Source organism: Lindgomyces ingoldianus (assembly GCF_010093535.1).
Source record: "Lindgomyces ingoldianus strain ATCC 200398 unplaced genomic scaffold BDR25scaffold_15, whole genome shotgun sequence".
NCBI lineage: Eukaryota > Fungi > Ascomycota > Dothideomycetes > Pleosporales > Lindgomycetaceae > Lindgomyces > Lindgomyces ingoldianus.
This window is the reverse complement of record NW_022985176.1, coordinates 1,267,670-1,290,336: the sequence shown is the minus strand read 5'-3', so window position 1 is coordinate 1,290,336 and position 22,667 is coordinate 1,267,670. Positions and strand designations below refer to the sequence as shown.

Sequence of the window (22,667 nt, the reverse complement as noted above, 5' to 3'; positions counted from 1 at the left end):
ATTTGAAGCCTATCATTTTCAAGTTGTGCAACATGAGACAGCGGTAAACCACGCCACATCACCCCGCTCAGCCTTGCTTACTTAGGCATCGGTTGAATACATGAGCTTTTCATGCCGCAGGGCAAACTTTCATATATTTTTTTAAGAAAGCCCTCCCCCTCAAATCTGGTCAATATCCGAACTCTGCCTCATCATGTCATTCGAAAGAAGTCGCGGACGTGGGCAGAGAGGTTCCCGACCAGCGGGCTCCACCTCGTCCGCCCCGACACGTGGTCTCGGTATGGGAGATCGACCGTTGGGCAGAGCGGGCTTTGCTTCTCGGGATAGACGCGGTGGCCGGGTTAGTTCATGGGGAAAGCCAAAGGCCCAGAATCTACCAGATATTTCCCTTCACCCATTGGGGAATCTAATCGACTCCCTCGACAACTCATCCCTCGATTTGGCGGTTTGTACGACGTCTAGATCATCCTCCATCACGGATTGCAAGTATGTCACTTCATACAATTGGTTGAATGAAAAGACTCCTACCATCATGGTTCCAGGTAGCTTGCAAGCTCCTTTTGTTACACGTAGCGAGCTTACTCTTGGAAGGAAGACCCCCTTTATGGACACCCCTTGATGAACCACGACGTCTGAACGAAGATCGTGGCAATTACTTCCGGGACCCAAACGCTGCAAGATTTCCCGAGTACCCTACAGAACCCTCTATTCAAGCGCTCTTCACATATAAACCAGAATTTCCAACGTCGAGCGTTGACCTCTTTGCGTGTGGAAGCACAATGGGAAACTTGCTTAGATTCGTCCGATCAATCGACAAGCCGTTCAGGTTTGGCGTTGAAGTGGTCGGCAATACTGTGTTCTTCGTCCGCAAGGAAAACTCCCCTGATGAGCTTATCGATGGCGTTCGTGGGTTTGGTCATACGTTTCCTGGTAGGCTTTCCTTCCCCTTAGGCTAGGAACATATCTCACTATTGCCTAGAAACTTACACCACATGGGAGAAGGAGGTAAAAGGCTCTGATACGCATCAACGGGTGATCCAGTATCACTTCGGTGGATTGAACTGCCTCGTACGATTCGAATCTGACGGATATCTTGGAAACTTGACGGCCGATAACGACACCCTGAAGGGAGAGCCGAACACGCCCTTGGACGAAGATGGCCTCGCGAAGGCTTTCGAAGCAGTCTCGGTCTACCACCCCTACGCCGCTACCAGCAATCTGACTCTCAAGACAGGAGGTTCTGAGGTGCTACAGCAGTCCATCTTCGACCTAAAGACCCGGTCCGGAAAGTGGGGGAAACAGATTGATATAAGCGAGCAGCTTCCAGCTCTTTGGGTGAAACAGATCCCTAACTTTATCGTGGCATATCATGATGGCGAAGGTCGATTCGAGAAGGACAAGATCCAGACACACGACGTGCGGAAAGATATCCAACAGTGGGAAACAGAAAACAAAGCTGCGTTGAAACGGTTGGCAGCACTCCTTCGCAAGATCATTGACTTTGCTAAAGCTAGTCACCAGGGCATGATCGAAGTCTATCGCTATTCCATCGACCGCCTTGAGATCCGGACACAATTTGATACCGGAACACATGCCCTACCATTATCTCTCAGGAATCGCTGGGCTAGCAATTCTGCTCCTGGGAGTAAAGTGCCAGACATACCTAGTCCTATCGCTAATGCCCTGAGGAAGATGGCCGAACAGAATGACAATGATGGCACCAACTCCGACGCCGATTTCGGTGATGGTTTCACTCATATTTTGCCAGGGAAGAGTCTTTATGAAGACAACGACGATCTGGATTTTACTGCTTGCTCGGCGGAGGATTGTGGGTATTGTGGTCGCTGCTCTTACTGATAATTCGAGATGATTTTGGATGGAGTCTTAACTGTCGTTGCGTCATTCCCATAACAGGGAACATGAGAAAGATAGGCTCTATATATTAAACTTCTTCCTAGATTATAGGGAACGTTAATAGGAAGGAAAAATCTGTTCTAAATTGGTCCATGACAAGATGAAGTATACTGCATTTATATTCCCGATCATCTCACTTTTGGTCTGCAATTGACCCCTGAGCATGTGTTCTACCCTGCCCACTCTCAATAGGAGCAATGCTCAAGATCCTCTCTTCCTTGAAGCACACATACAAACATTCAACCCTCCCGTCGCCACTTGTAACCTCAGCACCTCCTTATCCACCAATCACATCCCCAAAAGTCCAACAAAAAGTCCCCACAGATTCGAAATTACCCCCTACCAAGCTACACTCACAATCTTAACAATGCCCTCTGTATATTGCCATATAAATCGCATGTTGATCTTCTAGCCTCCATTGTAGTAGCGCTTGTGTCTACATCGGCTTGTATCGACCTAGTACTGCATAACCTTGTACGACACACCGAGGATTGAAGGAAGAGGGGTGGGTACAACATGACAAAAATGCAACCAAAGATTCAGTCGGAATGGCAAAAGGCCACAATACCTTTAAAAGCCACCTGCACTGCGGATTCAACGTAACAACCCTTCGACAAGCCGAACACAGTTGCGTGCGGACTACCAAACAGGCCCCCAACGGTCTCCAAAAGCGAATTCACGCACTCTTCATCCCCCCACCCCCCAGAAGGCCAAACCATACGTATCCATAACCTAATTACCCCACCTCTACCCTAAACACCAACACCACCATCAAGCAAAATGCCCTACCCCAGCGCAAACCCGCTTCCCCTACGCCGGAAGCTTCAACAACAAGTAAAGCCACAAAGCCCAAACACCTCCTATCGCTCCAATACCAACGCCAACGGGCGTTCCACGTCTTCGAATTCCTCCCCGTCTTTCTTTAAATCCACGTCTGCTCCTCAAACCTGGGAAACCGGCGTGAACAGACTGTTGCAGAGGCTGCGAACTGGGGTGAGGAAGTTTAATAATGGAATGGATCGACTGTTGCATGTTTAAGATGGAGAAGGAGAGGGAGGGAGGCGTGTGGCGTTTGGAGACTAGGATACCCGAATTTGACACAACCAATAGTAGCGTGGGGGTTGGATCTATGTAGTGAGGAGTTAAGGGGAGTCTTTCTGGTAGTAGAAATGCGGTTCGAATTCTGGCTCAGATTCCAGATAGAATTTAGGCATAGGTTAGAGAGAAGAGATAGTGTGAGATGCGAGAGTAGATAGGTGCAAGATAATGAAGGAAGGGGAGGTAGAATCAGGGGAGGTCTTATCTATATTAAGGAGAACTTGATGAATTTACAGAGCTCTTCTATATCGTATTATATGTGAATGTGAATAACCGTGCACAGGAAAACAAGCGAACGGACAGGGACGATAGCGTATGTAAATTAAGCTAATCTAATTGCACGCACTAGATTCCATACTAAAAGAAAATGGTATACTCATCTACCCCTCAACTCCAATCCATATTCTTGATCCCCTTCCCATATCTAAACCACCCTCCCCCTCGAAACCGTCCTCTCCAACCGAATCGCTGCATCCTCCTCCTCCGCTTCTGCCAATCCCTCCCCAGGCAACAAAACCGCCTTATCGATTGCAACCGGCAAGCCCCTATGTCTCCCGCGAATCATAACAGCACACAGAATCAGCTTACTCAATGTATGCCACGCGCCACAAAAACTATACGCCTCATCTGGCAAGCCAACACTAATTCCCACACAACCATACCCAGACACGACTTCGAAGATGACATTGAAGACGGAGAAGACGGTGGGATTAGATTCGAAATTCGAGCCTTCGATGACCATGATGAGGAAGACGGCGAGCACGATCCACCAGAGGTCATGGGCGAGCTGGGCGCGGAGTTGTTGGCGCATGAAGTAGGATTTTGTCTGCTCAAACGGGCGGTTAGTGATTGTGCGGCGTAGTCTGCCAAAAAAGCCGACGCTAGGCTTGGGTTGTGAGGCTGCATAGGCGGCATAGCCTGGGTCGTCGGCATAGATGCCGAGACTGCGTTCTTCGTAGACATTGGAGTTGCGCATGGTTATTACGACGGGATATACGGAAATGTACATCATTATGACGTATAGAACTTGGAGAGAGATCCGGACGCTAGGGATGGGAACGACGTAGAAGCCACCGCTGCGGACAGCAAAGGCTTGGAAGAGGCCATCGAGGACTTCGATACCCGCCGGTAAGCTTGTTATTGCTTTGTTACCTAAATTGAGAATCTCAAAGGCGGCCCAGTCAACACCGTTAAGAGAAACGACGGAGAAGAGTAGCCACCAAGTATGTTGAGAGGGGAACATGTTGGTGTAGCAGCGTCGCGGGTGGTCAAGCAGGAATTGGAATGTTTTCCGGTCTTCATCCCATCTTTCGCTGTCCGGGAGGAGCTTGAGGAATGTCCAGACAATGAGGCGAAGGAATATAGGGTAACACGTATTTCCAGCTAGGATAAGAAGACCCATAGAGATGAGCATGTAGATGGAAGTTTGAAAAGCGACCATGTTGGCATCGAGAAGGGACATGCCGGAATTATTGAAGGCAGAGACAGCTAGTAGCCGTCAGTCTGGTTCATCTTGATGCTTTGGGTTGCTGAGGTTTTTGATAGACTTACCGTTGAAGCTGCCCACCCACCAAGGATTCATCCCATTTTCTCGGGCAACAGAAGCTTTGTTGTTGCTAACATAGGCGCCAATACCAAGGCATCCAAGTAGTTGCCAAAGAACGAAGTACGCAGGGACAATCCAGGAAAGGAACTGGATGGCTCTGTATTCGCACCCGCCAAGACGTTCCCTCTCTTCTTCCGATAGATGGTGGAATTGCGAGTTGCGGGAAATATATCCGGAAGAAAGGAAGGGAAGATGACGCGTTGCAGCCTCCAGGGCGTTATCGGGGAGAGTTTCTGATGGAGCGGCGGACACATTAGTGGGTCTCCTTCTGATAGTCGAGCTCGAATGGGCGCCAACTCCTTGCATTGATAGGAAGCGGTTGTGACTGTGTCTTGATGGACTTAGGTCAGCGTGGGGCCTCCGAAAGTAGGTGTTAGGCCCAAAAGTGATATGTTCAGGTGGGCCACTTCCTTCAGCTCCTGTAGGTGTTCCGTTGACCTGGATCTCATCGCCATTCTCACTGCGATATGTGATGGTGCGAGTGTGCAACTGCGATGAAGAAGGAGCTGCTGAGTCATCTGGGTTGCGAGGTTCTTGCTCTTGATCCGGAGCAGTGGCTAATACTGGGTCCAGGCCTTGTTCACTGTTGGCGGATTCTTGTACACCTGAGGTTGTAGCTTTGTCTTTCTGGGACTCGTCAGCGGCGTCAGCGACATCAGCGACGCCAGCGACATCAGCGACGCCAGCGACGCCAGACAATGCATCATGCACGCCTATAGGATTTGGTGCTGAAGTGGCATGGGATAAGTGGTCCTTGGCTTCGTGTATGACCGGACCCGGCAGGAACCCCCGCGTATCAGACCTTGTGAAGCTTCTTGAAAGCCGCCGACCTAAAGATGTGCGACCCTTACGCGCCAGTTCTGCCCTGCGTCGCCGCAGATTTGCAATGTAGTCGAACCTCCTCTCAAATGCCTTCTTTCGAACATGGACTACAAACGCTGATACAAATATAGCGGAGCCGATTATGATGAGGAGGAACAGCATGAATTGCTGGAAAGTATTTAGTGTGGACAGATTGACTGTGTTTAGCCCACTACTTTGAATCAGCTAGGCACTCAAGGGCAAAGTCGAACTAAGCTTCCAAGTGCAAACTTGCAGGGGACAATGTAGAGAGTATGCTTGGGTTCCTCTCAATTTTCGCAGACCCACTACTTATTGTGTCTTTTGATGCCAGGGCTCACTTACGCTAATGTCATGGCACTGACGACCAAGAAGAGCGAATCAGTGTAGCTGACACTCCTCGCCGGTGTGGAGGCGCCCCAGAAGATCAGACTCGCTACCATACATGTCACCAGGAAATATATATAGTGAATCGTAATGAAATTGAGCGGCGGGAATATTCGACTGAGGTTGAGGGCGTGACCGGCGTGACGCATACGACCGAGACCTGGCACTCCGGCGAGGGCCATGACACCAATGGGGCAGGAGGGGACGAGGGATGGAAACAGCCGCTGAGGGAGCGACGAGTGGCTCACGGCCAAAAGCGGAGGTTGCAACGGGAGCAGTGGCACTCAGACGGGGCAGCGCGGAATAATATGCGGAAATCCATGATCGTGGTGTTGAGGTGGCATCAGGGGGGTGGTGCTAAACAAAAGATGGAGCTCGAGCCGTTGATAGCGAGGGAGGCCGCGATGCCGCCAGTCAGCGACACACACACACACGCCTCAAAACTTTGAATTTGTTTTCGGGGCGTGGTTTGACCTTGGAGATGGCCTTAGAGAATATGAAAGCAGTGGAATGTTGAGACAAGTAGTGGACGGCACTCCCGACACGCCAAGTGTGGCCGTGTCGGTCCAGATGTCCTCGAAAGTTGACAAATCACGCATGTGCACGTGATTATGGCTGTGCATTAGGGGAGCGATATGTGGCTGTGCGGTGCTCCGATTGGGGCAGGTGGGACAGAGGTCCTGACGTAACGTGCCTCTGAGTTAAGCGCGCGACAGGGTGAACAGGGTGAACATCAGCTGGTCAAGCTCCTTGGCTGGCACACGTAGAAAAAGCCTTCCTCTCCTGCATGCAGTCCTCAAAATAGACGTCACCCCTCATTGCTCATTCCTCCTCTTCTTCTGCTCCGCGAGTACTCTGTCGTGCTATTTAATCACCATCTATTGTCCCATATTTGAGTAGCCTCCCTCCTCTCGGTACCCCGCAATCCTCACCTCCTCTGCTTCTTCAACTTCGCTCCTCACACGACCATCCGCGTCATCATGACTTTCCACAGCGATCCCAAGCTTCTCTACTCAATCGGCGGCATCCGAGCCTACCACATCCAGCAGGGCGAGGAAACATCGCTCACGCCATCCGGGGCCCAGACGCTGTCGCTGTTGATGGTGCCTACAAACTCGCCCTTTGCAGACCTCAGCAACACGCGCGGCCAGAACGAAGCGCCTGAAGAAGACTTCTACCTCCACCTCAATCTCCCTCCCGAGCTCGATCTCCCTCTCCCCGCAACCACGCAGATCTACCACCAGCCACCACGGAGCTACTTGATTCCGCGGTGGGACCTGGGACCCGACAGCGGAGCCTTCACCCGAATTGAGTTTCCCTCGATAGGCAAGGGCCCGAACAGCGTTACTCAGGAAGATGTCGATACTTTTGAGACCATTCTAGCACAGTGCACAGCGTTCCTTGAACGTGCACAGGCGCCACACTCGGAAAAGGGGGCGAAGGCATACAACCCTGCCGACTACAAGCCCGGCGAGGGATACATTGGGTCCGAGCGACACGGCGAGATTGTGCTCGTTAACGAGGACAACGGTAGCGTGGTAGGCGAGCTAGCGGAAGGCGCCAATGTTGTCGAAGACCCGTCGTTGAAGCCTGGCTCGAAAAGTATGCTACCTACCATACCCCTCCAACCTCCCTTCCTCGGCTAACCAAGGCTCAGATCCTGTTGAGATATTCGTTTCCCCAGACGGAAAGCGCATCGATGTACGACCTCTCTCCGAAGACTATCTCCGTCTAGCCCGCCATCCCGCATATAAAGACTCAAGCATGGTACAAAACGCAGCCGCCGCCTCTCGACTTATCGTGACGGGCTCCAGCTACGTCAGCAACATGCTCGTCTCTGGTGCAGGCAGCTTTATGCAGAAGACAACGCCGAACCAAACCCCAATGGTCTTCAAGCCCACCACCCACGAACGAGTCCGCAAGATTAATACTCTTACCACTGGCGTTGCAGGCTTCTCCTCGAAAACGGTTGGTCAAGTGTCCAAATATGCCCAAAACATCGGCGCGGGGCTGGCAGGTCGCAAGGCCAAGCAATCGAAAAGCATGAACCCGGACGGCACCCCGAGAGAGGAGTACAAGCCCGGCCTGCTCAACAAGTCTATGATTGCCTTCACCACTGTCGCCGACGGTATCGCGCAGTCTGGTAAGAACTTGCTGACGCATGGGGGTGCTGCGGCAAGTGCAGTCGTGGGGCACAAATATGGAGCAGAGGCGGGCAGTATCGCTGCTGACCTCGCCGGAGGTGTCAAGAATGTCGGTCTCGTTTATATTGATGTGACCGGTGTGTCAAGACGAGCCGTCATCAAGTCAGTAGCGAAGGGTATGGTTGTAGGAAAGGTAAAAGGAGGCGGTGACATTGTCGTCGGAGGTGGAGACGGCGGCGCCATCACTCCAAGCGAGATCCAACCGGGCGCGAAGAACAACAACGTTCCAACTAGCCAGACTACCGGACCTGCTGGCCAGATCGGCTTCGGCAATACGACACCTCCCAGCTATTCCACTGGGGTTGGTGAGTCGCTCCAGGGACAACCTGCATACTATCCCCCAGAGAAGCGATAAGGTGACCATTTCAATGAGGGTTTGCAGCAAACGAATGGCAATGCTATGATTGGGTTGAGGCAGTAATAGTAGGGGATTGGCAAAGGCGTTTGGTTGGGTATTGTTTGTGATAGACCAGGTCACGCCTCTGTCTTAATTCACTATTTGCTTTCTCAGCGAACACATATCCCTTCACCAATGGATCACTTTCTTTATCTGTTAATGCCTCTCAATTCGACAGGTTCGAGGTCTATGTGATGTCTTCCAAGACCGTTTCCCTCTCTGTCCCTCGTCTTAGTCCCACCCCCAACAAACATTTCAGTAACCACCCCAGGCTCATCGACGGTGATCCCCTGAATCATGTTGCGCATGTACCGCAACATACATCAATCAATGAATTTGGCCTGCCAATATCTCAAGGGAGGCAGTTGGATGCCACGACTCACCGTCTTTGAGAAGACTCTTCATTCTCTGCCGCCAATGAACCCAATAACGTTAAAGAAAAGCAATATCTCACGCAAGCAACATAAGCAAATTTGGGTGAGAGCAACTACGTTTACTTTATCTAACCTATAGCATAGCACAGATGCCGTCGGTCCCAAAACAAAAGTTACTACGAAAGTAACGGTAGAGGAGGATCTGGAGGACTCGAATCACCAGCGACTCAATGTGTTTTCTTGAGGATGATGATAGCGGCACTACGGTTCGTGATATCTATCTAGAAGAACTCGGATGTATGATGTTCGTTTGTACAGCTCGGAAACTCGCTGGGAGAAGACAAATGAGGCATCTAGTCCAGACACCACACCTGCAATTTTTATGATTACCTGGAGCCGGGGTTGGTAGACGTGAATAGACAGGAGTGATAGGCGTATTAGCTACCTTTTCTCCGTCAACTGGATAAGACAATGCATCACCTTCTTTTCCTCTAGCCTTGTGTCCCACGAGGGCTGATGTGTTCGTGATACCTGTCTGTCTCTGTTGCCCTTGCTGCCTTCTATGCGTAGACTAAGTGGACTTTACAAAAATCGAGAGACATTTCAAAGTACACTTTCAAATTTTGCATGGCTATGTCGAGCACTCACACGGCATTACTGTACCAAACCCATCCAGGTGTCTCGGTCCTTTCAGCCTGATGTATGTACAAAACGGACGGATTTCCCCATTCTAAAAGCTTTCAAAGGCAACCCCGCTGTAAATAGCGTACTCCTTAAATGGAACATAGCAACGGGGTAATGGAGGACAGAAATATGCAACTTTTGACGTTTTCCCTATTTCCAGCAGGAGGTTCAACAAAAAAATACCCTTGTCTTGTTCCACGTTATGTTATCACATAACATGCTAGACTTGTACATCGATATATGCAAAACACACCAATACCCAAATTATGCAACCCAAAATAATTATGCTATTATATCATCAACGCTGTATCACCGCCAAATATGCACCAAACACGGCTCTTCAGGGTCCTTCCGACCACCCACCCACCCATCCACCCATTTACCCGTCCATCCATCCGCACGCACAAACATCCGCACAAGCCATTGCCGTGAAACCAGTACTGTGCACACAACGCACAAAACATCCCATGTCGTGTCGGACCCGTCGGACCTGTCAATCATCTCGCCATCCGCACGCCATAATCTGACGCGCATGCCACGGCATGCCATGCCGTTCCCACGTGTCTTCCCTTCCTTCCGAGCCCTGTGTCGATGCCGTGTCGTGTCGTGCAACGTTGCCTACCGTTCGACAACGCTCGCTCGTCTCCAGGGCCCTGGCCCAGGGATCACACCGCGGCTTCTGAACCTGGACCTGGGCCAGATAAGCTCGGAGACGCAATATCTCTTGCAGCAGCCGCCGCAGTGGTGGAGTAGTCTAGTGACCTTTTTGGACTCGGGTCCGGGATGGTGGGTGCACAGTGAAGGCTATCCTGATTCCCTCGGGACATCTGACGATGCTGTCACCTGTCACCTGTCAGGCAAGGCTGCGTTAGGTTGGGCTGGATTGGATGGGGTTGGATTGCATGTGTTATGCAGTTAAGGCGGGTATGTAACGGTGGGGACGGAAGGGAAAGGGAAGGGTGAGTGCGAGTCAGGTGATGAAAACGTCATTCGCATGGCAGCCAGCGATTGCGCAATAGTCTGGGGCAGACATGCCGAAGAGGCGGTGATGTGGGGAGCACGTGCGTGGATGGCAGCACTGCTGGCGGGCTGTTCAAAACAGCGGGAAACCTTCATCGAAAATCTTATCATGGACATCTTCAACAAATTGCTCAAGGTTTCATAAAACTTAGCATAAAACAATTTTAAGTTTGTTCAAAATGTTCTTCATCGAAGCCTTTGCTGTGCTCCTCGTAACAGGACTGAAGCTCACGGCTCTCGCTCTCGCAATTCGATGGATTGCCGGGCAATGAACCAGCCCTTTTCTCACGCATATATTCTCCTATCCACCACATCTACCATTCAAGCTTTATCGCAGCGACTCCCTGAAGACGCTGAAGCCCTTCTCGCACGCTGCCCAGCACACAGAATGTCAAATCGAAGCTTCCGAAACGGCAACCCGAGAGAAAGCTCGCTGCGCGTGAAGGGCGCTCGCTGATGCCATTGCCCCGCTCTAAGGTACCATCGGCATTACTCGAACGACAGGACCACAACCAACATCGAGAACCTGGGTCTAATAAAAGAAACCATCTGGAGCGATTGCTTGCGCGACGCGGCTAGCCACGGTCTTTGAACTTATTTCTTAAGTCTCTGGCGTCAGCTCACTGGCACTCTTGTTTGTATCTACCTTAAACTGCCCGCAACAATGGCCTCAACTCCTCCATCAACAACCGCAACCTTCTCTAGCATTCCGATCCTCCCGCTCTCGCAAGCCCTCAACCCATCCACGAAACCGCAATTCCTAGCCTCCCTACGCTCCGCCCTGCTCAATGTGGGTTTTCTCTATCTGTCCGAAACCGGGCTTCCAGATACGCTAATCCAGGATGTCATCCACGAGTGTCGAAGTTTCTTCGAGAAGCTGCCGTGGGAAGAGAAAGAGGCAATTGAGATGAAGAATCAGAAGAGCTTCCTCGGGTGGAGTAGGGTGAGTGGAATTTTAATTAGTTTTAAGTTCGTATTCCATGAAGCCTTATAGCATTTGTGCACTTGCGGAACTTCATTCTCTGCATGGTTAGGGGTAGTAGGGGGTTTAGGTTGAAGTTGAAGGTATGGTAGGTCTATTAAAAAAACTTCTATAAACGTGGTATCCATTACAACAATGCTTTTTTGTTAAAAAAAAAAAAAGGCGGTATGCTATATTACTCTTTCCCAAGGTCAATGAAAGGAAAACGAAGCAATGCAGGAACAGACAAGAAACCGTATAAACGCATAAAACACATAAACACATAAACCCAGAGAGATGCAAGTCCGAATCCAACCTGAACCATACGACCAGAACTCCAGCAGGCAAGGACCAGATAAAGCGGCGGGTATCTTCCCAGATAGACAGACATAGATCGTGACCAGTAAACCTTTCTTTCTCCTGCCATTACCATCTTTCTACATCCTTTCTTTGTTTTATTCAATTACTTCTCTGTTCTCTTGACGTCTCGTTTCGATTGGCCGTGTCGGTAATTACTGGCTGACGACAAACTCCTCAAGCTTGACAATGAAACCACAGCCTTCAACCCAGACCACCGAGAACAACTTGACCTATCAACACCACACCCGATCCCCGGGCCTATGGCACCTCTATACCACAACCTTCTTGCACCGAACCAATGGCCTTCACCCGCCCATCTGCCTTCTTTTCGCCCAGTCTATGAAGACTATATGCGTCGCATGTCAAATATATCCACACTCTTCACTTCGTTGATTGCAGAGGCGATTGGCCTCCATGTCGATGCATTCAACAAGTTCTTTGATCAAGACCAACAGCATAAGTTGAAAATTGTCAAGTATCCTGAAGTCGATGTTCCGGATCTGCCCGCTGGCGCAAGCGAAATCGATCGAAAGAAATGGGAGATTAAGAGGCAGGGCGTTGGACCACACAAAGACAGCATGTTGACGAGCTACCTGTTGCAGGCGAGCGATCAGCCCGGGTTGCAGGCACAGAACGCGAGAGGGGAGTGGGTGGATTGTAAGCCGATTTCCGGAACGCTAGTCGTTGCCATTGGTCAGGGTATGGAAGCGTTGACAGACGGCGTTTGTGCATCAACCACCCATCGTGTGCTCAGTCCGCAGAAAGGGGAAGGTGCCAGGTACTCGGTTCCATTCTTCCAGGGCGTAAGCTACGACGCGAAGTTTGAGGCCATGGACGTGCCCGGCGAGGTGCTCAAGCTACGAGACGAAGCTCGGAAGGCAAGACGGGACGACGTCGAGTTCACCTTCGTCAAAGGGCGATGGGGGCATCTTGGCGAGGCCACCCTGATGAACAGAGTGAAGAGCCATCCGGATGTCGGCGAACGTTGGGTATGGTTCCATCGTTTCCTTTCCTCTTTCTGGTGGCATCAGGGTCGTTCGCCCCTCACGTCAGCAAGCTAAACGTTTCATGATGCGCACATTCTCCGACTCTGCCTGAGCATGGCCAAGATCCCCAACTGACTTTTCTCCACAGTACCCCGAATTGCTTGCGGAGATCCGTGCACAGCAAGCTGTTGCAGCGAAAGCATCATAATCAGGCTTTCCTCACAACACCTACCCAAAACATCACCACCTTTTCAGAGTGTGCCCTGACTGTGCAACGTCCTGCAGCAGTATCGCGCCAGATTGCAAAATTGCGACGTGCACGATGTGGGGTATCGCTTTCCAATCGATTGGAGGAGTCTAGATGATGGAAGCTGTGGATGAATTTAGCTTTTGGTCGCTTTTCAGCTGGTCATTGGTCTAAGTGCACGGAACCGTCACTTCGGAAGGGCCGGTTCGTTCGCTTCGGCCGCTCGATTTGTCTCTCAGACCGGGACCGAAAGTGTCGATTAAAACATGGTTTTACAACTTTGTCTGCGCTCGCTTTTCAGTTGACTATGCAGGTGATGCCCTAGCCGGCAAACGCGAGCGCTTGTCCGCTTCTATGTTGCACTACAACATGGATATTTCCGCAGTGCAAATCGTGGTCGAGCCGCGGTGTCTTTATTTGTAGCTGTCATGCTTTTACGTGTTCGTATAATTGCGTCCAAGGACAGCTGTTTGTAACGGCAACGCACCGTTACGCGCGTATGTTTTGGATATTTGTTTGTGAGCGACGAGCATCGTAAACCATCCGCTCCGGCTCGTGTCCGGCTAGGGCTCGGTTGCCTCATCCGAATTCGTTAAAGGGGTGCGTCTCCAAAAATCGAAACAACGGAAGTGTCGCGCCGAACCTAGTTGTGCATCCTTGGCATCGACCCTGGATCCGAAGCTTCGAGACCCCAAACTTTAAGAAGTATGTCATGATATTGAACCTTGGGAAGCGATGGAAAGCATGGTTCTCGCTGACCAAAAAATGGCCAATGACCGAAATTGCTTGTGGGTCAGACCCAGCTGTCGCAATCATGCAGGGGGAGCGTGTGGGCGAGTAGCAATTTGTGTTTCCGTTTCGCTTTGGAAGTGGGCAGCCAGGGGTATGGGGTTGTTGCGTTGCGATGCATTGAGCGATAGACGAACTTTCGGCTGGAAAGAGTTAACACCGGGTCGGAGGCATTGGGCAAACCGGATGGTTGAGATGCGAGAATTTGAGATGGGGTTCGATGAATCGATCGTCGGCTTAAACCCGTGTGGACGCTCGAAGCCGTGGATTTGACATTAGGCCGCCTTGGTGTTTGAAAGACTCGGAGGTTCGCGACGCTTCATGGACTTCACCAAAACAAGGTTTGCTAACCCAGACTGGAATCTTCGCGATCCGTTGCATTATTCTTCCAATTCTTCCGATTTGACGCGAGTGCGGTGATTGGGCTCCAAGTCAAACCTTCCATGCTCTCGGTAGGCGGAGACACATTGTGCACCATGGTGGATTTCGTGAGCACTACTCATCTGATTTCCCACCCTTTGCACCACCTACCCGCCCGCCCGTCTAAGGCTTGGATGCATGAGCCTTAGGACGGCAAAACTGGAACTTCCTGAATTAGTGTTCGACCTTCATGTTCGGTGGCATATGATACATCATATGTCCCTGCTCACCCATCATCGGCGGCTGCGGATGGGGAGATTGGGTCATCATCTGCATCTCTCCCTGATGACTCCCCTGAGGGACGTACCCTTGGGGCCCATGAGATTGGAAATTCGGGTACGGTGAAGGCGCTTGCTGCTGCTGATGCTGATGTTGATGCGCAGGATGTGGAGGTGGCTGGTGAGCATTCATTGGCACGTTCAGCCGCTGGTATTCAGGATGATGAGGAGATGGGTTTGAGGTCGGGGTACCATAGCCTGTCATTTGCATGGGTTGCGAAGTAACGAGGTGGGTATTTTCGAGCGGGTAAGACATAGCTCGCGCGCTGCTGTCCATGCTATACGGATTAGGATATGACATTCCCGAAGAGTCGACGGCGTGAAGCGAAGGATCTTGAACCGGGAGCGAAACCGAGTGATGTTGTTGATGACCGTGGGGATGAGGACTCCAGCGCACCGCGTCCTGTGGGCCTGAGACATCGCCAAGGGTCGAGGGGTTTTCGATATGCGGTGAGGAGGAGACATTAGGAGGGTAACCGGTGTGTTGCGGCTGCCAATGTCCAGGTTGGGAAACTGGCGTTGCCATTTCAGGAACTGAGTGGGCGCTTCTGGCAGTACCCGTTGAAGATCTTCGAGGCTGGCTGAGCATTTGGATACGATCGCTGGGTGATGGAGCGCCTCCTGTCGCTGATATGAGGCCACTCGCGTCTGCACCTGGCATCACATTTCCTGTAGATAGCGAAAAACAAACATCAGCAAAAAGCCCATATCGGAGTAAATTGGGCAGACGAGTTAGTATACGCGTATCGGACTACTGCAACTCGCCGAAAACAGAGGCGTGACGGAAGAATAGGAAATTTGGAGGGTGGAAAAAGTAAAAGGTGAAAAGGCAAAGGGAGACAGTTGCCTCCCAACCGGGTACGGGCCGGACACCAAAAAGCAAACAGTGAAGCCACTATGGCTGAGAAAGGAACATCTGATCTGTGCTTGGGAAAAAATGAACATCAGCATCAGACTTACCTCCATTTTGGTCCGAGACTCCAAATGCTGCAACTGCGTGAGACAAGCGACTGCGGAGAAGAGCGTTCTCCTGCTCCAGCTCCTCGTTCCGCCGCATTAGCTCCATGATTTTGGATGACGAGTTGGCATCTTGCTGTGCGGTCAGGTCGCGGATCTGGCGCTCCAGGTTTTCAATATGGTCCTTGGTCCGTTGGCGAATGGCTCGCTGTGCCTCACGATCGTTTGCTCGTTTCCGTTCGAGCTGGGCGGCGGTGAGAGTGGTGACGCTGCGGGTACCTGCCCGTGAAGGCCGTCGTTTGGCGCCTGGAGTCTGCTGATTCTTGACGTCTGAGCCGGAGGAGTGGCCGTCATATGGAGGGGACTTTTTGGTGGAGGCCATCTGAGGTGGAACGTAGCTAGGCGTACTCATTGGGATGCCGCTCCGGTAGGCGATGGGGTCTCGGTAGTGGAGTACTGAAGTCATGGGGGGATCCGCGGGGGGCGGTGAACAGAAAAGGGCAGTGTCGGTGCAGGTGGAGATCTGTCAGCGGCAGGCCAAAACACAGCCAGACAGAGGGTTCAATATTGTCAGTGTCAAAGATGATGACGGTATCCTGAGCTCTCGGGGGACGCAGGATGGACTTGGTTTAATGGGACATGCGGTGTGCACGGATGGAAATGCTCACGGGCCTGGGAGGGGCGTAGTGTAAATAGAGCTGTGAGGAGAAATTACCACAAGGACGTAAGCACTGGGGGGGATATGGCGAGTGCACTGGGCAACATGGAAGGTTTAGCAGCTGCTAGGCTTCCCAAGAAGAGAGAGACAGGGACGAGGCTATAACTATTGTCAGGTGAGGATAGCGTCGCTCGCATCCATCGCACCCTGGCATTAAGGGTTCAGGGCTGTCTACGCTACGACCACAGTGCCGCGCCCGACCCTGGACGGTACCGCGCTCCTAGCGCCGCGAAATGGATCCAAGATGGTGGTAAGCACACGTGCGGGAGTCTGCGGGGAAGTGGTTTCACATTCAAACTTTGGAGACGAGCCACGAGGGCTTGGAAGGGGGTTGAGGGAACCGTTGATGGAGGCCTGCAGGACGGCGACGAGCAGAGACAGCCACCCACCCTCGCAAGCGTCGGCTCGCGATGGCCGTTTTGGCGACGTGTGGGAGAAGTCTAAGTCTACCATCCGCACCTGCTTCCTACCTGGCCGACCTGGCGTGCTTGGCCTGAGACCACGCACCGCCTGAGCGACTGCGGTTCTGGGGCCATCTAGACAGATGTCTCTTCTGGCGGCCTGAGGCGTAAGAGAAGGAGCGGTCGCTAGATATCACTAGCAATTGCTGGTTCGCGTTCGCCGCCGTTGGAGTGCGAGTGTTGCGCACACCAAAAGCGAAGGCAAATATGGCTCGGCCCACTTCCCATTCGGTCGCAGGCAGGAATCGCGAGAAGCCCCGGCCAATAACCAAGGAGGCGGTCCCAGTTTGGTCCACATGGCAAGACGAGATCAGAGGCCACGTCGGGCGACGCTTGTCACGCCGCCATTTCGCTTGCCCTACCCTTCGCTGCTCAGCTACGCCGCCTGGGCGAGCCATGGTGGTCCCTCGGACGAGCAGTGGGCACACAGGCGAGAGAAGCAGACGCCAGTGACGTCTGCGGAGGGTATATTGGCGAAGTTTGGCCCGAGGCGACGGCGGATGTGATAGATGCTGCTCTCAAAACTGCTGGACTATCTCCGTGGTGGCTCTGGGGCTCGGATGGCTTTCGCAGGCTCAGGCTGGGCATGGACGAGGAGCATTGGAGCAACGTCCAGAGTCACTGTCGACCAGGGCCCGCACGTGGGCGACCGGGGGCAGGGTAGTCCAACCCTGGGAAACTTTCAATTGTGGGGCCGGCTGAGGAAGCTTCTTGGGGCTAGATGCGGCTAGGACGCTCCCCAGGAGGCCACCGGCGAGGCGTCAAAATCTGTAGTGCGGCTGCCGGTGTCCAAGGCACAGTCGACCTGTGCGGACATTAGATTGTCGCTGCGAGCTGCAAGCTGCACTGCAGACGGCGAGCTGCTGGCCTGAGCAGAACTCGCTGCAAACACACACAGATGCACGGCCAGAGCAGGCGTCGCCCCGACCAGCGTCCATCCCAGCCAGCGAGCCAGGGACCTGTCGATCACTGGACAACGCGTTGCGCCGAATCAAGCGTCCCCAGTGCCCAAAGCGTGCCCCCATGCTCGGGGATTCGTCCACTGTTGTCGGGGGGTCTGTTATAGCAACACTGAGGGGAGCAACGACCTCTCCGCGGCTAAGGGATACTGCGCGAGCGCTGCACGCGGGCATATAGCAGCATGTCCAATAACGCGTTTCAAGAATGTGCCGGCCTTGCAGTGTTCGCTGCTCGACGTGCCTGCATCAGTGCAGCAACCTCGTTCGCTCGGTCTGCGGAAGCGGTAAACCGAGCACGCGGAGCCAATCCTGTTTCAGTGCTCTGGCAAGCCTCACCTCTGAGAGTGAGCAGCAAAACTCAAAATGAGATGAAGCATGGAGCGCTCGGCTTCGCACGTCAGCGCGCCCCACCAGGTCCTGCATCCGTCTCCCAGATAGGCAGCGGATGCCTACGCCCACATCTTGACGCCATCATCAGAAGAGGTGTGACGTTTGGTCATGGAATCTTGTCAAAGGCAAGCCTCCTCTCCACGGTTCGACGAGGTGTCCACACACTGCTCACTGCGGCCATGCGGCTGTGAGCATGCCAGAACAAGACCTCGAAGCGGTGCAGCCACATCTTGGCAGAGGATTTCAACAGGGTATTTTTGGGGCGTGGTCCCGTCTCGCTCGCTCATCATTCCCTTCACCAGCCACCAGTGCTTTGTCTTGGCGCCATTATTGGACCACGTCCAACTCAAGTCGGCTGTCGGATGTGTCTTGAAGACGGCCAAATGGCGAATGGCGTGCCCCTTCGGAAGCACTAGGCAGATGGCCCGTCATCCGCAACCTCACGGTACCTGGTAGATGAGCTGCCATCGATGATTTGAATTCGTGAGGGTGGGAGGTTGACGATGGCGCGAAGTGTGGGGATATTCGGGAACGTGGAGCCTGGCTGGCAGGGGCTGCAAGGTCTGGCGAGCTGCACGCAAGAACCTTCTCCAGAGGTTCGCGGTTTCGAAGTCTTCGAGCGTTGAACGCGAACGTTGAAAGATGCATCTTGTGCTGCAAGATTCTGAAACCACCATCAGCTGTCTGGTTGAAGATCGCTGGTCCACATGCCGTCATCCATCGCCAGAGACGCCTGCACCTGAGGTCTCGTGAGGAGCAAGGTACATTCTCTGCGTCTTCTAGCTTCGAGAGCGGGCCTCTATATCAAACCATGGCGCATTATCAATATGCCATCCCTCGATGAGGACAATACGCCGCCGTCAAACTCTAACTTATTTCCCCGATGAATCACTTGGCAAAAATCTTCCAGTCTTCTGGATGTATCCAGGGTCTCATGTCGAATCATCCAGAGCTGATGCGGATCGCCCACGACGCCCAACAAGGAGATAAAGGCGGGCCTATTACCTAGGGCAGACTATCTACTCCTATCTTGTGATGTGTACTCTGCATTGTGCTGTACGTACCTAGATACCTCCTGCAACCACCGTCTGCAGAAAATGCTACACCGGTGTACGTACCCCTTAGCCGCCTCATTACTATAGAGGAAATCTGCAATTTCGCAATCACATCCCTCCCTAGTCTGTCTCGCTTCAGCTCTCTATCTCAAATCCTGCCACGATGGAAGTGGATCGCGGAGGGGAGGAAGAGAAAACACGCAATCCACCGTCGTTGTCGCCTCCTCCGGGCGCCTATCATTCAATCAAAAATCCAATGAATCGAAAAGCGAAAGCGATATCCGGCCGCAGTGCCCTTCACAGACAAGAGCAAATCCCCCGCATCCGCACCCGAAATTGCAATTGCGCGATATATACTCTGATGCCCCGAAAGGGAAGCTTTCCCCAAGTTCCAGTGTGATTCGCCCCACTATGAGACAGACATTCACATTGATGTGATTCTCCAGCCTCACGGCTGTCCGTGTAACAAGATAGGCATCCTCCAGAAGCGGCAGCAGCGTTATTGCGGATTATTGATCTTGAGCGGCGACGTCGCTTGGTAGTCCGACGAGGTTCACTTCGTTGGACAGCATCGACTTAGGTTTAGTGGCGGCCTCATCTCAACCACAGCCGCCATGAACGAACCATTCCCTTCACGCAGGCGTCAATGCTACAAATCCATCAAGACCACCCTCAACTTCATTACCACCCCTTGGGAAGCCCCTGGCGCACATCCGAAAGCCCGTTTAGCTTGATCATTTTCCATCTAGAGGATACTAAAACACGGGGAAGAGCGTATCCGCAACAGCCGGAATACACCTTGTCTCCACCCCCATCCAACACCTTCCACACAAATTGAAGCACACATGCCTACCTCCTTTTGGCCTGGCCTTGCTTGCCCTCAAGCTCGTGCTGAGAGAATTGGGCGGCCACGAGGTCACCCTACCATCCTGAAACAGATGTGAGCAGGGCTGCCACGCTTGCGCAAAATTTAAAGTTTGCTACCCAACAGGGGGATCCTGAGTCGTGTTGACGTGATGGCGCTGCATATCACGAATCTTCGCTGAAGGCTTCTAGCTTCGGGCTAGAAGGGGTGCAAGTGGGTCAAGGAATGGTGATGGTATGGAGATGCACCTGATAGGCAGGCTTGTCATTATGCATCATTTGAGGGGAAGAGTTGGCGAGCGATCGCTTGTTGCATCATGTTTCCAGAAGCGGTAGCATTGCTAATCGATAATGAGTTCAGCATAAGCATGCTAAAAAGGCAGCTATCGAGTGTCTCTCAGAATCCTCCACCCTGACTTTTCCCCTGTGGCGTGAGACTATCGTAAGAGAAAGAAAGGTACCTTTGCTAGGCCTAACCAGCCGCTCCTCCAAGAAGCCAAGTAAAGCCGCAAATATCCCGTCGAAAAGCTCATCAGATGAAGGAACTTTCCATGCATCCACGCTAGAAGTTTGCTAGAAACGCAAAATCCAAACCTATTGACCGTTGTCTGCAGCCTAAACCCACACGGCACACTACTGTAGTGCCTCTCCTGAACTATCCAGCCGCGCAGAACTACTACGCCACGCCACACCCATCGACAACTGTGTCACTCCTTTTTGATGTACTGGTCGAATATTTGCCCGATAAGTTTTGCACTTTTTTTGGGGTACCGCTTTTGGCCGCCTGTGTAGTCGACATATGTAACGCCGAAACGAGTCTCGTAGCCTTCAGCCCATTCAAAGTTACTGCAGGTACACGTTAGCGGAAATCGCCATCTCAAGTGGAACGTGTGAAAGCGGTTTGCGAACCATTGCATCGTTTGGTAACAATGCCGCACTAGTGGGTCCTGGGTTGTTTGCAATGATAAGATGAGATTGAAGAAATTCGGGGACATACTCTAAGAGACTCCAAGCCATGTAGCCCCTAACGTCAACTCCATCTTTAGCATGAGCATCTGCTAGAGCTCCAATATATCCCTTGAAATATTCGCAGCGGAAGTCGTCCTGGAGCAGTTGGTCGAGAGGTAAGTCGTTTTCACCTTTCAAACTCGTTCCATTCTCAGTCACGTAGAATGTTGGTCCATCGTATCGATCACTAAGCCACTTGATCAGTTTCCTAAATCCGAGAGGATTAGGCCTCAACCAGACAGATTGTGTCTCTGGACCGATGATGTCTCCGGCTTTGTTTTCCATGAGGATCTCGAGATGGCCTGCAAAATCATTCACATCCGGCTCCCCCTCTTTGTGCTTGATGTAGTTGGCACAGTAGTGGTTCATGCCATAGAAGTCATTGCTTCCCTTTACAAGAACAGCTTCTTCGGGTGTGAACTCTGGAAGACGATCACCGAGCTGTTTCCGCATCGAGTCTGGGTATTTGCCAAAGTATACGGGGTCTCCGAACCAGCAGATGGCAAACTCGATTTTACGGGTGCAGGCCTCGACATCGGCAGGATCATTTTGATCCCAAGGCTCAGTCCAATCCCCTAGAAATAATCAGCAATTACATTCGCTTCAATGCATAACAAACGGCTGACGGTTGCGGGATGGATAAAGTTTCGTAAATACGAGTGCCACGTGGAGGGCGCACCGTTCAGGGTAATGCCAATCTGACCGCCATCCTTTGCTTTAAAGTCATCCCTATAAGCCTTGACGGCAGCTCCGTGAGCAATCAAAAACGAATGACCCACAATCCAAGGCTCCGTGCTGCTATCTCCTTCCGCACTCTTGGTCCGGTCGCTGGTTCGCCCTGGAGCGAAAAGTCCTGTGCTGTAGCCGAGGATGGAGCTACACCAGGGCTCATTGAAGGTGATCCAGAATTTAACTTTGGACCCGAATGCTTTGAAGCAGACCCTTGCGTAATTCTCGAAATCCTTTACGAACTCGACTTTGTTCAGCATCCCGCCATATCGCTTATTGAGAGCGTCGGGTAAGTCCCAGTGGAAGAGCGTAATCATCGGCTCGATCCCCGCAGCACGGAGGTCGTCAACGAACTTCACATAGTGCTGAACCCCCTTCTCGTTTACAGGGTCACTCCGTCCTCCAAGAGGGATGATACGAGACCACGAGAGCGAGAAGCGGTAAGCTTTCGCCCCACACTCTTTCAGGAGCGCAATGTCTTCTGCAGTGCGATGGTAGGAGTCGCACGCCACGTCGCCAGAGCTTCCATCAGCGATCTTTCCTGGGATGCGGCAATGAATGTCCCAGATAGAATCAGCTCGCCCGTCTTCGTGGGGTGCACCTTCGATCTGGTAACTGAAGTACGCATTCCGTCAATACTCGGGAGACGAGTCGTCAAGCGTTACAGTGGTGGGGTTATGTGTGTGAGACTCGGCTGGGATACGTACCTGGCCGTCGCGAACCCCCACAAAAAGCCCTTTGGCAAGTACGAATCTGACATGTTGAAACAATGTTGAACAGACTCGAATTGACACAGTTTGAGCCTTCAGGCGCAGTTCGGGAGGGCTGCAGCAGCGGGCATCTCACATCTTCATATACTGCGTTGTTCCAGGTTGGTTGCGGCAGAACGTCCCGCTGCGGCCGTCTCGACGCGTCCCAAGAAACTTAACAGATGCCGAGTAAGATATGTGAGCGATGTACG

General features: G+C 52.2%; 9 protein-coding genes across 9 annotated transcripts; 4 read left to right on the top strand and 5 right to left on the bottom strand.

The window, feature by feature from the left end:
- Positions 1–280: 280 nt before the first annotated feature.
- BDR25DRAFT_325386 (uncharacterized protein) lies at positions 281–1,857 on the top strand (the record flags this gene model as incomplete). The annotated part of the gene is made up of 3 exons (XM_033692213.1): positions 281–542; positions 592–930; positions 980–1,857. 3 exons carry the CDS (start codon positions 281–283, stop codon positions 1,855–1,857), a joined length of 1,479 nt encoding a protein of 492 aa, XP_033547956.1.
- Positions 1,858–3,357: 1,500 nt separating this feature from the next.
- BDR25DRAFT_303636 (TrkH-domain-containing protein) lies at positions 3,358–6,368 on the bottom strand. Its single transcript, XM_033690037.1, has 3 exons — positions 5,804–6,368; positions 4,564–5,651; positions 3,358–4,500 (listed from the first exon to the last, which is right to left on the bottom strand). Exons 1-3 carry the CDS (start codon positions 6,025–6,027, stop codon positions 3,437–3,439), a joined length of 2,376 nt encoding a protein of 791 aa, XP_033547955.1. The 5' UTR covers positions 6,028–6,368; the 3' UTR covers positions 3,358–3,436.
- Positions 6,369–6,589: 221 nt separating this feature from the next.
- Positions 6,590–8,578, top strand: BDR25DRAFT_303635 (uncharacterized protein). Its single transcript, XM_033690036.1, has 2 exons — positions 6,590–7,447; positions 7,503–8,578. Exons 1-2 carry the CDS (start codon positions 6,826–6,828, stop codon positions 8,402–8,404), a joined length of 1,524 nt encoding a protein of 507 aa, XP_033547954.1. The 5' UTR covers positions 6,590–6,825; the 3' UTR covers positions 8,405–8,578.
- A 2,507-nt stretch (positions 8,579–11,085) lies between these two features.
- On the top strand, positions 11,086–13,124 carry BDR25DRAFT_30609 (Clavaminate synthase-like protein). The gene is made up of 3 exons (XM_033690553.1): positions 11,086–11,467; positions 12,025–12,834; positions 12,980–13,124. Exons 1-3 carry the CDS (start codon positions 11,189–11,191, stop codon positions 13,037–13,039), a joined length of 1,149 nt encoding a protein of 382 aa, XP_033547953.1. The 5' UTR covers positions 11,086–11,188; the 3' UTR covers positions 13,040–13,124.
- A 1,337-nt stretch (positions 13,125–14,461) lies between these two features.
- Positions 14,462–15,904, bottom strand: BDR25DRAFT_224657 (uncharacterized protein; the record flags this gene model as incomplete). The annotated part of the gene is made up of 2 exons (XM_033685155.1): positions 14,462–15,186; positions 15,526–15,904. The coding sequence occupies 2 exons, from the start codon at positions 15,902–15,904 to the stop codon at positions 14,462–14,464; spliced, it is 1,104 nt and encodes a 367-aa protein (XP_033547952.1).
- A 449-nt stretch (positions 15,905–16,353) lies between these two features.
- BDR25DRAFT_368899 (uncharacterized protein) lies at positions 16,354–17,393 on the bottom strand. The gene is made up of 2 exons (XM_033697079.1): positions 16,892–17,393; positions 16,354–16,827 (listed from the first exon to the last, which is right to left on the bottom strand). The coding sequence occupies exons 1-2, from the start codon at positions 17,097–17,099 to the stop codon at positions 16,412–16,414; spliced, it is 624 nt and encodes a 207-aa protein (XP_033547951.1). The 5' UTR covers positions 17,100–17,393; the 3' UTR covers positions 16,354–16,411.
- A 658-nt stretch (positions 17,394–18,051) lies between these two features.
- Positions 18,052–18,809, bottom strand: BDR25DRAFT_30592 (uncharacterized protein). The gene has a single exon (XM_033690520.1). It carries the CDS (start codon positions 18,765–18,767, stop codon positions 18,378–18,380), a length of 390 nt encoding a protein of 129 aa, XP_033547950.1. The 5' UTR covers positions 18,768–18,809; the 3' UTR covers positions 18,052–18,377.
- A 93-nt stretch (positions 18,810–18,902) lies between these two features.
- On the top strand, positions 18,903–20,312 carry BDR25DRAFT_393665 (uncharacterized protein). The gene is made up of 7 exons (XM_033698267.1): positions 18,903–19,160; positions 19,230–19,539; positions 19,580–19,665; positions 19,715–19,828; positions 19,877–20,045; positions 20,109–20,118; positions 20,154–20,312. Exons 1-7 carry the CDS (start codon positions 19,148–19,150, stop codon positions 20,220–20,222), a joined length of 771 nt encoding a protein of 256 aa, XP_033547949.1. The 5' UTR covers positions 18,903–19,147; the 3' UTR covers positions 20,223–20,312.
- A 215-nt stretch (positions 20,313–20,527) lies between these two features.
- Positions 20,528–22,466, bottom strand: BDR25DRAFT_286556 (beta-glucosidase; the record flags this gene model as incomplete). Its single annotated transcript, XM_033688260.1, has 4 exons — positions 20,528–20,815; positions 20,967–21,552; positions 21,657–22,321; positions 22,414–22,466. 4 exons carry the CDS (start codon positions 22,464–22,466, stop codon positions 20,677–20,679), a joined length of 1,443 nt encoding a protein of 480 aa, XP_033547948.1. The 3' UTR covers positions 20,528–20,676.
- Positions 22,467–22,667: the final 201 nt, after the last annotated feature.